Source organism: Lemur catta, chromosome 1, assembly GCF_020740605.2.
Source record: "Lemur catta isolate mLemCat1 chromosome 1, mLemCat1.pri, whole genome shotgun sequence".
Taxonomy (NCBI): Eukaryota; Metazoa; Chordata; class Mammalia; order Primates; family Lemuridae; genus Lemur; species Lemur catta.
In genome coordinates, this window is record NC_059128.1 from 113,518,927 (window position 1) to 113,533,585 (window position 14,659).

At 49.9% G+C, this 14,659-nt stretch overlaps 1 protein-coding gene across 1 annotated transcript; it reads right to left on the reverse strand.

Annotated features, from left to right (window-relative positions):
- Window positions 1-252: 252 nt before the first annotated feature.
- Window positions 253-6,079, reverse strand: LOC123636123 (caseinolytic mitochondrial matrix peptidase proteolytic subunit). Its single transcript, XM_045548827.1, has 6 exons — window positions 5,762-6,079; window positions 5,612-5,683; window positions 5,016-5,112; window positions 3,411-3,598; window positions 2,513-2,618; window positions 253-613 (listed from the first exon to the last, which is right to left on the reverse strand). Exons 1-6 carry the CDS (start codon window positions 5,957-5,959, stop codon window positions 441-443), a joined length of 834 nt encoding a protein of 277 aa, XP_045404783.1. The 5' UTR covers window positions 5,960-6,079; the 3' UTR covers window positions 253-440.
- Window positions 6,080-14,659: the final 8,580 nt, after the last annotated feature.

Genomic DNA, 14,659 nt, shown 5'->3' on the forward strand with positions numbered 1-14,659 from the left:
CTGACATTTTTTTTTAACTGTCTACCCCCACAGCATGAAGGCTCTCTGGGAACAGCTTTTTGTGTTTTCTTCACGATATTCTGTGGCCTTGAGAACCATGCCTTTAGTATATGCCTAGAAGAGTTTGCTGAAGGAAGGGAGGGTCCGAGTCTCGGCTCACAGTGGAAGCAGGAGGGTGAAGTGTGCACCTGGTGAAGTACACACGTGTGCACACCTTCGAGGAGAGCGACGGAAGGTGCCTCAGACACGGAGCAAAGAACACGAAGGTTTAATTTAAAATCACAGTGTCTCAGCCAGGCTGCCCTGTCCACAGGGATTCCTCAGATCCAAAGTTCCTCAAGGGGCCTCTCCACGCTCAGCAGCGAGGGGTCAGCAGGGCTCACACCGGGGTCTGGCTGCACCTCGTCCCTCACCGTGACCCTGGAGATGAGGCTCAGCTCTCAAGAGCTTGCTGGGACAGGCTCTGCCACCGTCGCTGCCACCACGGGCTCCTTCTGCACCAACTCGGGCTCGTCGTCACCATCCTGGGGAGGGTGGACCAGGACCTTGTCCAAAATGCCGAACTCCTGAGCCTCCATGGGGCTCATGTAGCGGTCCCTCTCCATGGCCGACTCTGGTGGGGAAAGTGGGACATGGTACACGTGGGGGTAAGAGGAAAGACCTGGGGCCAGATCTGGCCTGAATGTTCCTGTCCCCCCCACCCCAGATTCCTATGTTGAAGCCCCAACCCCCAATGGGAAGGTATTTAGAGATAAGGCCTTTGGAAGGTAATTAGGGTTAGGTGAGGTCATGAGGGTGGGCTCCCCATGATAGGATTAGCCCTTCTAAGAAGAGACTTCAGAGAGTGTCTCCAGAGGGACTCGAGAGTGTCCCCCCTCACATGTGGGGACACAGTGAGAAGGTGGCCACCTGCAAGCCAGGAGAGCCCTCACCAGGAACCGAACCAGCTGGCACCTTGATCTTGGACTTCCAGCCTCTAGGACTATGAAAAACAAATCTCTGTTGTTCAAACCACCCAGTCTGTGGTATTGTGTTAGGCAGTCCAAATTGAGTAAGACATGTCCTCATTCCTCCAATTCTTCCCTGTGTGTCCTTGGCCTTCCTCACTCTGAGCCTTGGTTTCCCCATCAGAAAAATACCTATTTCAATTTTTTTTAACTTTTTATTGATGTATAATATATATCCAGGAAAGGGCGTGATTCATAAATGTACAGTGAGATGGATTTTCAGACTTAACATACCCACAGGACCAGCACCCAGACCAAGAAACAGAACATCACCAGTGCCCTGCAAACCCCACTTGGGGCCCTCAGTCACTAATCCGCACCACCTCCTCCCTATACCCCAGTTACCCCCACCCTAGCAGCACAGATTAGCTCTGCCTGTTTCTGTCATTTAAACCACTGTTAAGGTACCCATGCCACTGGCACCAGGCCAGTTTGGGGCTCCTATGAACCAGATTGCCATCGAGTCACTGTACACATCTTTCATGGACACAAGTACCCATGGTCACACACTGAGCAGGGGAACCAAAGGGAACGTTTCTGCATGTTTAGCCTCAGCCAGTAACGCCAAATAGCTTTCCAAAGTGGGCGTCCCATTTTGATGCCCACCTGTAGTAGCTAAGCATTCCAGTTGCTCCGCACCCTCATCAGCGTTTCCTGTTGTCCGTGTTTTTGTGTCTTACCCATTGTAGAAGATGGAAATGGTATCTCACTGTGGTTTTAATTTGCCTTTCCCTAATAACTTTTTCTTTTTTTTGTTTTTTTGAGAAAGGGTCTCACTCTGTTGCCCTGGGTAGAGTGCAGTGGAGTCATCATAGCTAACTGCAACCTCAAACTCCTGGGCTCAAGCGATCCTCCTGCCTCAGCCTCCTGAGTAGCTGGGACTATAGGTGCACACTACCGGGCCTGGCTAATTTTTCTATTTTTGTAGAGACGGGGTCTTGCTCTTGCTTAGGATGGTCTCAAACTCCTGAGCTCAAGCCATCCTCCCGCGTTGGCCTCCCAGAGTGCTAGGATTACAGGCGTGAGTCACCACGCCCATTCTCCCTAATAACTATTGATGTTGTTATTAAACATCATCACTAAAGATGATAAACATCTTTCCTTACTGGCCACTTGAGTCTTCTGTTTTGAAGACCATGTTCAAACCTTTTGACCTATTTTCAATGAAGTTTTTTGGTGACGATTCTTAAGTCTATATTCTGAAAGGGCTTAGAATAGTGGCTCTTAACTGGATGTGACTCTGTGGGTACCTGGTGATGTCTGGAGACATTTTGGGTTGTCACAATTGGGGGAGGCTACTGGCATCTGGTGGGTGGAGGCCAGGGATGATCCTATACACCTGACAGTGCCCGGGACAGTCCCTACCACAGAGAATGATCCGGCCCTGAATGTCCACAAGGCCGAGGTTGGGAAGCCCTGGCTGAGAACAACGCCTGGTAAGTCTGTCCGCATTGAATAAAATAAAGTAGGGCAGCCGGGGGTCTGCCTGGGACAGGGGCACTCACCGATCACCTGCAGGCTCTGTTTGGTGTGTTTGGCGTAGATGTTGTAGAGCTGTTTCTTGAGCTTCATAATCTCCTCCGCCTGGATGGCGATGTCTGTGGCTTGGCCCTGAGGGACATCCCAAATGCCGTGAGAGGGCAAAGGCCAGAATCAGTGTCAGCCCCTCAAGAGGAGGCTCGAGGTGAGGACTCGGGAGCCCTCCCTGGGCTTCCAGCTTCTGGTTTTCAGGCAGGTGGGACAGGGATCTGCAAGTCCCTCCATGTCCTACATCATCCGTGCTGCCACTAGGAAGGCTTTCTGACTGTAGTAAGTATATTTTCTGCACCTGGGTCTTGCAGACTGGGGAGGAACAGCCCCTTCCAGGGCTAGCTAATTCTTGGACACAGGCCACAACTCACCTTTTACCTTTTAAATGCTAACCAGCCAATCCAGAGCTCACAGCCCCCACCACTTCCCTAATTGGGCTCCAACACACTGGGCCACTGTCCTCCCCCTGCCCTAATTTCTCCAGGGCTGAGTACCAGACAGTTAGGGGCAATCTCTATACCCCAAAGTGATTCAAACCAGCTAATCCTAAGTCTGCTCACCCCACCCTGCCTGTTCCTTCCTGTAGTGGCCACAGTAAAGGCTTCTGCCCGTGTTTCCCCTCACTCCCTCTGCCCTCAACTGACGCTGGTGCATCTCCATGTAACCCTGCCTGGGGTGCCATGGCTTGGCGCACCCCCTCCTCTTGGGATCTGAGTAACAAACTATCTTTTCAGTGGCACTTGTCCCCCGATCCGTTGGCCTCACCATAACTGAGTGACTAAAACTGACACCCACACCTGACTTCCACCCAGCCAGTCCTTGTGCCCAGACCCTGTCCTGCATCCTGACAGCAGCTCACGGCCTGGCACTCACCCGGGCACCCCCAGATGGCTGGTGGATCATGATGCGGGAGTTGGGCAGTGAGTGGCGCATGCCCGGGCTGCCCGCGGCGAGAAGCAGGGAGCCCATGCTGGCGGCCTGGCCCACACACCACGTGCAGATGGGGTTCAGGATATACTGCATTGTGTCGTAGATGGCCAGGCCTGCAGTCACCACGCCACCTGTGGGCAGGGGTGTGAATGAGGGGCTGTGTAGAAGCAGCCCTTTAAAGCAGAGGTCACAGAAGCAAATGCCTCTGGGGGTAGGGAAGTGACAGAAACAGGCAACCAGGTGGGGGCAAAAAGGACAGCACTGTGCCAGAGTCAGCTGACTGTTGCCACACAAGCATATGGGCCCACCGTGACCAGATCCACCAAACTTCCAAGAGAAACTAGAAACCAGAAGAGGGTGTCGGCTAAGAGTGAAGGCTCTGGAGCCAGCCCGTTTGGGTATGAACCCTAGCTGGGCAAGTTATCATCTGTGTGACCTTGAGCAAGTGACTCAGGCTCTCTGAGCCACAGTCCCTCCAAGCAGATTGGAGATAACTAGATACTACCCCCACATGAGGTTGCTGTGAGGACAAAAATGAGTTAAATACGTATGAAGTGCTTTGAAAACGCCTGGCTTACTAAAGTGCTCAATCAAAATTGGCTATTCTGTAAGCCAGGCATGGGGGCTCACGCCTGTAATCCCAGCTTTCTGCGAGGCTGAGGCGAGAGGATCACTTGAGCTCAGGAGTTCGAGACCAGCCTGAGCAAGAGTGAGACACCATCTCTACTAAAAATAGAAAAATTAGCTGGGTGCAGTGGCACCTGCCTGTAGTCCCAGCTACTCGGGAGGCTGAGGCGGGATTTTTGCTTCAGCCCAGGAGTTCGAGGCTGCAGTAAGCTACTGATTGTGCCACCATACTCCAGCCTGGGTGACAGAGCGAGACCCTGCCTCCAACAAAAGAATTCAAAATAAAAAAGCGTTTTAAAAAATTGGCTATTCTCGGCTGGGCACGGTAGCTCATGCCTGTAATCCTAGCACTCTGGGAGGCCGAGGTGGGAGGATCATTTGAGCTCAGAAGTTCGAGACCAGCCTGAGCAAGAGTAAGACCCCGTCTCTACTGAAAAAAAAAAAAAAAGGAGAAATTAGCTGGACAACTAAAAATATATAGAAAAAATTAGCCGGGCATGGTGGCTCATGCTTGTAGTCCTAGCTACTACGGAGGCTGAGGCAGGAGGATCGCTTGAGCCCAGGAGTTTGAGGTTGCTGTGAGCTAGGCTGACGCCACGGCACTCTAGCCCAGGCAACACAGTGAGACTCTGTCTCAAAAAATAAAATAAAATAAAATTGGCTATTGTCTTTTTTAAAAGGTCAGCCAGCTCAAGTTGGCGAAACACTACATGTGGGATCAAAGAGGCCACATTCTGAGCAGTGTCCCTTAAGCTTAAAAGCAAGCAGCAGGTACCTTTTGGCGGTTTCAAGACACTTGGGATTCTGAAGCTATGCACCCTTTCCTCGGAAAGCAAACATCCCTGACTGCGGATTTTGGTCCCCTGAGTCTCCTGTGTGTCCCAAGGAGTGACCTTGGCACCCAGAAAAGGCCCTGCTCACCAGGGCTGTTGATGTACATGTGGATGGGCTTCTTGTTGCTCTCCGACTGCAGGAACAGCAGCTGCGCGATAACAAGGCTGGCCACGCTGTCATCGATCTGCAGGTAGAGAGGGTGGCGGGTGTCCCCAGATTGGGGGCGGGAAGAGACTTTTAAGGAAGGGGGCTGGGGAGAGGGGAGGCTGAGGATGGGTCAGGGAACCAGGAAGGGGGTTCAGAGCCCAAGTAAAAGCGGTCCGAAAGGATTCAGGACCCAAAAGCAGGTGGGCGGGTGGGGGTATGGTTGAGACCTAGGGGGGTTGGAGCACAGGAAGAGGGGAATCCGGAGACCGGAAGGGAAAGGATCAGAATGGTCGGGGGATGCTAGGCGTTCAGGGAGAGGCAGTCAGAGATCCGGAGGGCAGGAGCAGAGAGTTTGAGGAAGGGGGCAGGGGACTGAGGGCCAGGAGAGGAGTCAGCGGGGGAGGGGAATGGGGGAGAGGGGAGGATTTGGGACCAGAGGGGAGACTGGGGAAAAGCCAAAGGGGAGAGGTCAGGGCGTCCGGGAGGAGGCGCGTGGGGTCGGGGCAGGCACAGAAGGTCCCGCGCGGGGCGCTCACCGGGCCCATGACGCACACGATGCGCTCCCGCAGCAGCCGCGAGTAGATGTCATAGGCGCGCTCGCCGCGGCCCTAGCGGGGGAAGACGGAGGTGAGGGGTCAGAGAGCTGCCCGTCCCCGCAGCCCCGAGCCCCCGCCCAGCCGCTGTACCGTCTGCTCCACCACGATGGGAATGAGCGGGAGAGCGCGGGCCGCCGTCGCGTGCAGGCTCCGCGGCAGGGCCAGGCGGCTCTCGGGTGTCCGCTGCGGCGGCCGCTGCGTGGGGAAGAGAGCGGTGAGGCGAGGCCCCAGCGCGGGGCACCTGCCAGCCGCCAGCCGGGCCCCCTCCGCCAATACTCCGGGCCACATCCCCGCGCGCGTCCGTCTCGGCTTCCGTCCGATGGCGGAACTACAACTCCTGGCGTGCTTTGCGCAGGAGAAAAGCACGATCGCGGCGTCGCCTACTTCCGGGACGCCGGGCGGGCGCTGTTAGGGGCGGGGCGAGGATGGATGGGGCGGGGCCTGAAGGGGGAGGAGCCAGAGAAGACAGTGGAGCCCGGGCGGAGCTGGAGAGCGTTTAGATCTGCCGGTTTGAGTCCCTTTACCGGCCAATTTGTTTTAGGTTTTGCTTTTTAATTAAAAACGATACACATTAATATATATTTTGAGACAGGGTGTAGCTCTGTCACCCAGGCTGGAGTGCAGTGGCCTGATCACAGCTCACTGCAGCCTGGAACTCCTGGGCTCAAGGGATCCTCCCACTTTGGCTTCCCAAAGTGCTGGGATTACAGGCGTGAGCCACCGCGCCTGGCCTCCTCTTAGTTTTCTACTTTTTTTGTTTCTTATTTAAAAAATCAGCTCCAATGTGCCCACAGCTCATCTTGTAAGTGGGAGCCCAGAGGTTGGTGTTGTGGACTCTGCAAAAGCCTTCCTAGGAGGAGCGGGTATTTTGGAACTGGGCTTTGAAGGATGGGTAGGAGTTTGTTAGCTGGGGAAAGGCATTCCCAGCAGAGGAATGCGACTGGGCAAAGAGTGGAAGGAGGAAGATTCCTGGTAACGTTGGGACCTCTCTTCCTCCAGACCGTCTCCAGGTGGATTCTTTTTCATCTTTCAGTTCAAATTTCACCTTCTGAGAGGTGGCACTTATTTTGTCCCCAGAGTCTAGAATGGTGCCTGACACACAGTAGGTGTTCATCACAAACACAATGAACCAAGAGATGAAGATAAGGTGATAAGGGAAGAAGTTTAGGAGGAGAGGGCTTTGGAGACATCTGCAAAATAATGATAACCTACCTCCTAAAGTTGTTCTGCCTAACATCCTCAGAAAGGGTCCAGAAATGTAATAAGTGCTGAATCTGAATTAGTTATTGTTGTGTTATATCAGGGACCATGGGGGGATGAGAAGTCCTCCCAGATTGGGGGTCTCTTTGAAGTGGGTTTTTACATATAAGTAGGAGTTCACCAAGCAAATAATGCCTAAGTGCTGGACTCTTAAACTTGATGCTGGGTGCTCTAGATAAGGGTAGTTTTATACCCCCTGTGACCTTGAGGGAACTTCAGTCTGATGAGGAGATAGAAGAGAACACAGACACTCCCAGCCTTGTAGAATCAGGGGCAGGACAGAGGGAAGGACATGAAGGTGGAAGAGTTTGAAGGAGGCCTTGAAGGTACCAAAGGCAGAAGGCCCAGACAGAGGCAAATGCTAGCAGGTAGGGCCTCCCTGTGGGGAGCTGGTATCTGGGCTCAGAGGGTGGTGCCCAGCAGTCTGGAAAGTCACCTTTATCTCCAGCTGGGACTAAGGAGGTGAGTGGGCAGTGGCTGTCCCAGTTTCTGCTGTGAGTCAGGTGGGTGGCCCTGCCCAGCTTGTTCCCCCAGGGGCTCCTGCTCCACCCTAGGGAGAAGGGCCAGGCCACTAGCTGCCACCCCACCCCTGCAGCCCCTCCCTCGGGCACTTCCCACACCCCTCTGCCCTCTCACCCTCTGATGTGGGGTCATCTTTGTTGTTTCTTCCTCTCTGCCTTCCCTGACTCCCTTTGTTTCATCTTCACCTCTGCGCAATTCAACTAGTTCTCACCTCCTTCATCGGTACTATCCTGGCCTCCTGACAGCTCCCTGATGGGTGTCCCAGCTTTACTCGTGTCCCTGTTCCCTGCAGCCTGAGTGACCCTCCAAAAAGCTAAACTGAACCATGGCTCCCCAGGACCCCTGCTGACCACTGCCCCCATCGCCTTCCAGCCTCCCTTCCCTGCTGGGCTGCATTCTGTTCCTCAAACACACCAAGCTCAATCCAGCCACAAAACCTTTCCTTTGCTCTGCCTGGAGTCTAGCTCCTTCCCAACATGTAAATCTCAATTCAAGCAGCATCCCTTAGAGACGCCTTTCCTGACCACCTTTGCAAACATCCTGGGCACTCTCTAGAATGTTTGCCTTGTTTAATTGTCTTCTACACATTACCACTGTCCAAAACAATTCCATTAATTCATTTTTTTTATTGTCTGTAGAATGTTCTGCTATCTTATTCATCTCTGTGGTCCTTACGATAGTGTTCATCAAACCTTTCTGATTAGGACTTACAAGGAGAAATATATTCTATATAGTGTCTGAGTACACGAAAGTATAAAAGTTTTATGAAATGATACTTATCCTCTCTTTTAATTCTTTTTTTTTCAGAGGCAAGGCTTACTCTTTTGCCCAGGCTGGAGTGCAGTGGTGTGATAATAGCTCACTGTAGCCTTGAACTTCTGGGTTCAAGCAATCCTTCTGCCTCAGCCTCCCGAGTAGCTGGGACTACAGGCATGTGCCACCATGCCTGGCTAATTTTTTTCTATATACATTTTTAGCTGTCCAGATCATTTCTTTCTATTTTTAGTAGAGACGGGGTCTCGCTCTTGCTCAGGCTGGTCTCGAACTCCTGACCTCGAGTGATCCTCCCGCTTCGGCCTCCCAGAGTGCTAGGATTACAGGCATGAGCCACCGCGCCCAGCCATTTTTCTTTCTTTTCTTTTCTTTCTTTCTTTCTTTTCTTTCCTTTCCTTTCTTTTTTTAGTAATGGTATCTTTCTGTGTTGCCCAGGATAGTCTCAAACTCCTGGCCTCGTGATCTTCCCACTTCAGCCTCCAAAAGTGCTGGGATTACAGGTGTGAGCCACCGTACCAGGCCTTATCCTTACTTGGAGCAATGTCCTCTGATATTTTCCATTCCGTTTCATTTAAATTAGTGTTTCTCAACCTTGGCACTATTGAAATTCTGAGTTGGAGAAATCTTTGGGAAGAGGGAAGGTAGGCTATCCTGGGCGCTGCAGGGCGTTGAGCATCATCTCTGGCTCCACCCGCTTTGTGCCAGGAGCACACGCCTCCCCCACATCATTATAATAAAAATGTCTCAGACATTGCTACATGTCCCACAGGGGGCAGAGTTGCTTCCAGTTGAGAAACATTAATTTAAATTGAAGTGGGTAGTGATCTGAAATTGACAAAAAAAAAAAAAAGCAACTTTTAACAGTGCCTGGCACATTGTAGGGACTTCATAAATATATTTTTTTAAAAAGATATACATTTTTAATGTGTCTTAAGTCTTTTTTTTATACTGATGAGTCCTTGATATGTTGCCCAGGCTGGTCTCCAATTCCTGGCCTCAAGCGGTAGGATTACAGGGTCAGCCACCTCCTTCTAATAAGTATTTAATGAGTGTTTATTCTTCCTAACTTTGCCCAGTAAGTTCTGAATGAATGAATATTTTGGCTCTCAGCTGCAAATCAGCCCGTCCTACTGGCTTTTTTTTTTTTTTTTTTTTTTTAATCATTCTACGATCAGAGAGAAGCTCTGACTGCTGGGATGAATGCAGATGGGCCTATTGAATTGATAGAAATCGAAAATTAAAAAAAAAAAGAAAAGGATGTTTAGGTACTCCAATAATGCATAAAATAGAAGAAAAAAAGAAAAGAGAACTGAAGAGGCTGTGGATAGTGAATATTCCAATAAGCAGCTTGTGGACATTGCTACAATTTCTCTGGGAACTAAGGTGACATCAAATTTCAAATTTACACTGTCCACTTCTAGTTATTAATTTTTTAGAAAATGCTCAAAGGAGTACACGAAGATTTGGCTACAAGATTGCTTATGGCAGAGTTGTTTATACACTTGTTGTTTCCGTTAGCCTAACAAACCACCTCGAAATTTAGGGGCCTGAAACAACCACAGCTTATTATTTCTCACGGTTTGAGAATCTGAATGGGGCTCAGTTAAGTGATTCTGCCCGACATGGGGTTTGCTGGAGGTGAAACATCCATGATGAACATTCTTCAGTCATGTATCTGGAGCCCTAGTTGGGCTGGCCTGGCGTCTCTCTCTCTCCACAAGGCTGCTTGGGCTTCCTCACAGCATGGGAGTCTTTACTGCATATATGGCAATGGAGTTAGTGGATGCTACCTGTCTTCTTTTTGAGACAAAGTCTTGCTCTGTTGCCCAGGGTAGAGTGCCGTGGCGTCAGCCTAGCTCACAGCAACCTCAAACTCCTGGGCTCAAGCAATCCTCCTGCCTCAGCCTCCTGAGTAGCTGGGACTACAGGCATGCACCACCACACCTGGCTAATTTTTTATATATATTTTTAGTTGTCCAGCTAATTTCTTTCTATTTTTTTAACGGAGATGGGGTCCCACTCTTGCTCAGGCTGGTCTCAAATTCCTGAGCTCAAATGATCCATCCACCTCAGCCTCCCAGAGGGCTAGGATTACAGGTGTGAGCCACTGCACCCGGCCTACTTGTCTTCTTAAATACTTGGCTTGGAAGTCACACAGTTGTGCCTCTGCCACATTCTATTGGTCAGAGCAAATCACATGGCCAGACCCAAATCTAAGGGGAAGAGGAGGGGACAAAAACTCACTGTTAGGAGTGGCAGGGGGCATAGCGAGATGGGAGGAATCGATGACAGCCATCTTTGGAGACAGTCTATCACACTGCAGTAGCAGAGAGTTGGAAATAAATGCTCAGTAAGATGACACTAGTTAAATGACTTAAATTTTCAAGTTAAACCAAATTATCAAGTATCCATATGGTGGAATATAACTCATATTTATTGAGTGCCTACTCTGGTTGAGGTTTATTAGCTAGGTATGACAGTGAGGGAGAGAAGTACCAATGACTTAGATAGGATAGAAGTGTCTTTCTCTCCAAGCAGCTGTCTAGATTCTACAGTGGGGTGGTGCTATCACATGAGGTTTCCATTGGCCAGCGCCTAGTCATATGACCACACTTTGCCATAGAGGATGCTGGGAAATTTGTTCATTCACTCCATTGACATTTACTGAGCAACTACTATGTGCACAGCCCTGGGATATGGCAGGAATAAAACAAAACAGACAAATACTAAGAAAGACAAAAATTCATGCCTTTGTGGAGCTCACCTTCTGTGTCACCCAGATGCCCCCTTCAAGGAGAGACTCGCTGCCCAGCTGAGTGACATATAGCCAGCATAAGCCTCCAGCTTCCACTGTTATGTTCAGTCTTTGCTGCAAAGTCTTTTCAGTCCCATCCATCCCGAGGCAGCCCACACATACTGCCTGGGCGAGGAAGAGGAAGAAAGATCTGGGCATTGTGACTTAATGTGGGACACCCTGAGCTCCCTGTTGGTTGGAAAAGGCTTTTTCCAGCCTCAATCCCAGTTCCCTTTCTCCCTTTTCCCAGTCCTGATTACTTCCTTTTTTGGCAGCCCTTAAGTCCTAATAAAGATCTCACACTCCAAATTCCACCTCACTATCCTCTTCCTAAGAACCCAGACAGTGACCGAGGGCTTCATCATCCTTTCATGTGGCTGCGGTGCATTCCCTGATATAAAAGACCCATAATTTGTTTAACCAGTCCCTTGTAGATGGATGTTTCCATCGTGATGGTAAATTTGGTTTTCCTCTTCTCAGATTTGTCTTAGAAGAGACCCCTCCCTCTTGGGGAGCACTGGAGCTCAGTCTTTGATCTTTTCTTTGTCCACACACCCCTCAGGAATCTCATCTGACCTCATGGCTTTAAGTACATGTGTTGGACCTGCATGCTTCCCAGGTGTCTTCCTCATCTAGATATCTCTTCTGAGCTCCAGACCTGCCTCCTTCCTACCCTCTGTCAGATATCTAATTAAGCACCTCAAAATTAGCATGTGTGAGCCTGGTTTCATTCCCACCTTGTCACTCCTTCATCCATTCACTTGCTTATGTGAAAAAGTCTTCCTTGGCTGGGCACAGTGGCTCATGCTTGTAATCCCAGCACTTTGGGAGGCTGAAGCAGGAGGATCGCTTGAGGCCAGAAGTTCAAGACCAGTCTGGGCAATGTAGCAAGATCCTGTCTCTCCAAAAAATAGAAAAATTAGCCGGGGGTGGTGGCGGGTGCCCATAGTCCAAGCTACTCAGGAGGCTGAGGCAAGAGGATGGCTTGAGCCCATGGATTCGAGGCTGCAGTGAGCTATGATCACACCACTGCACTCACTCCATCCTGGGTGACAGAGCGAGACCCTGTGTCTTAAAAAAAAAGAAGAAGGTTAACCTCAGAATACCCATTTGGGGTTACTGGATTTTGGAAGATGTGAGACAATGAGGAACGACATAATGCCATTTTGTGGCAACGTTTTTGAAACTCTCTTTTGGAGGGAAGAATAGGGCAGAGGCTGAATTCAAGAGAAACTTCCAAATTAGTGTTTCTAGATTTAGCAAATAAAAATACAGGAGGCCCATTTAAATTTGAATTTCAGATACACGAGGAATAATTTTTAGGATAAGTGGCTCCCATGTGGTATTTGGAATGCATCTATGCTAAAAAGTTATTCATTGCCTGTCTTCTCTGAAATTCAAATTTAAATGGGCCTCCTGTATTTTATCTGGCAGTGTGTCTCCAAGTAAGTCATGGAGTTAACCCATGTTAGAAGATGGTGTGATGGATTTCTTGAGACTTTTAGGTGGCTTGGGGACCTGGCTGAGGCTGAAGGATCACTTGAGCCCAGCAGTTGGAGGTTGCTGTGAGCTAGGCTGACACCACAGCACTCTAGCCCGGGCAACAGAGTGAGACTCTGTCTCCAAAAAACAAAAAAAACCCTATTAGGAGGCATCGTTGGAACACTCAAGGACTGTGAAAAGCTCTGAGTCAAGTTGGCCTGGGTTTGAATTCTAAGTTCCTCCCCTTCCTAAGCTGTGTGACCTTGGACAAGTGAATTCCCCTCTCTGATCCTTGGTTTGCTCACTTGTAATATGTAGAGGAGGAGGGATCGGTCCCACTGTTACAGAGGCACACAGAGATACAGCATGTCAAGGGCTTAGCTTGCTGCGTGGCCCGGAGTAGACCCTCAATAAATTGTAATGGTTTTTCTTATTAGAGCTGACCTTGAACTTTAAGGCAACCTTGTGGAAATAATAACAATAATGGCATGCTTTTACTAATGGCTTACCAATGCCAGGCTCTTTTCTAAGTGCTCAGCATTCAGTATGATCTTATTTAATGTTCTTCACTGCCCTAAGAGAGAGGAACTGTTTTTATCTCCAGGTTACTAGCAAGGAAAGTGAAGCCCAAAGAAGTGAAGGAATTTATTATAGCTCATATCATTAGAAAAGGGTACCGGGCAGCGAGCCAGTTCACCTCTCTGAGCCTCAGTTTCCTCCCCTGTAAAATGGGAATAATAATAGTCCCACCCTTTCAGAGCTGTTGTGAAGACTCAATGAATGGACATAGCATTTCCCTAGGAAGATAAACGTTGGTGATATGTGGACCTGCATTCAAAATCACTGAACTGTGTGGCCAGTAATGTCCTTTTTTTCAATTCTCAGTAGTTAGAGGAAAGAGATTCAGTCTGTGCTACTATGTTTTATGCCTCTTAACACTCCCTTTGTTTGACCAAAAGAAGTCCTTCAGCAAGCAACAGTATCCAGATGGAAAGTAGTGGCATTATTGGTTTACATTGTATTTTTTTTGTATTTATTTTTAAATAAGCCTGTCTTCGCAGCAGGTTGCATTTACTTTCCATTCACAGTAGGGTTACAATGTTTCCTTTTTCTTTTTCTTTTCTTTTCTCTCTCTCTCTCTCTTTTTTTTTTTATTTTTGAGACATGTTCTTGCTCTGTCGCCCAGGCTGGAGTGGAATGGCGAGATCATAGCTTACTGCAACCTCAAGCACCTGGGCTCAAGCGATCCTTCCACCTCAGTAGCTGGGACTATAGGTGGGTGCCACCACGCCTGGCTAATTTAAAAAAAAAACAACAACAAAACAAACAAAAAAAAACCTTTTCCTTTTTTTGGTTAGAGATGGGGTCTCACCATGCTGCCCAGGCTGGTCTTGAACTCCTTGATCGCCTCAAGCGATCCTCCCACCTTGGCCTCCCGAAGTGCTGGGATTGCAGGCGTGAGCCACCACCGTACCTGACTGCCTCACAGAGGCTTTGAAGGTGGCTCCTGGTGGACGATGGGCTATTCTGAGCATATGAGATCTCAACCACCCAAGAGAAATGGCTTCAATCCAGCCCAACTTTCCATAGCACATATGAGGCCCTCAAAGGGGAAATGAATGGGCAGGATCACATGGCCAAGGACTCCAAGGGAGCTGAGCTGAGCCCCTTGGGGTGGGCACCCGGCTGTGCTGCTCCTGACGTGGGGCTTTGGATGGTGCCGAGATGGTAAAACCTAGTGGTTAAGAGCTTAGAGTCCAATGCCAGGCTGCAGTTACTTCCTGGGTGCCCTCTGCAGGTGACTTCACTTTCTGTGCCTTGGTTTGCTTGTCTGTAAAATGGGGACAATGAGAGTGCTCATCCCAGTGGATTCTGTTATTATTATTTTTTATTACCATTCTAAGAACAGTTCCCGCCCCTGGACAAGTGAGCTGGGATGGGAGGCCTCCCTGCCCACCCCCACCCACACAGCATGTGCCCAGGGCCACTGCCACTGCACAGCCAGGCCGCCCTGGTGCAACCGGGGAGCAGCCTAGCAGGTTTTTCGTCTCGGCCTGCCGCGGGGCCCGGAGCTGTCCTCTCCCCGCCTTCCCAGGGCCTGGCTCTCCTAGCCTCCCTTGCTACCAGTGGGCCACTACCCAGTGCCAGGCGCAGCC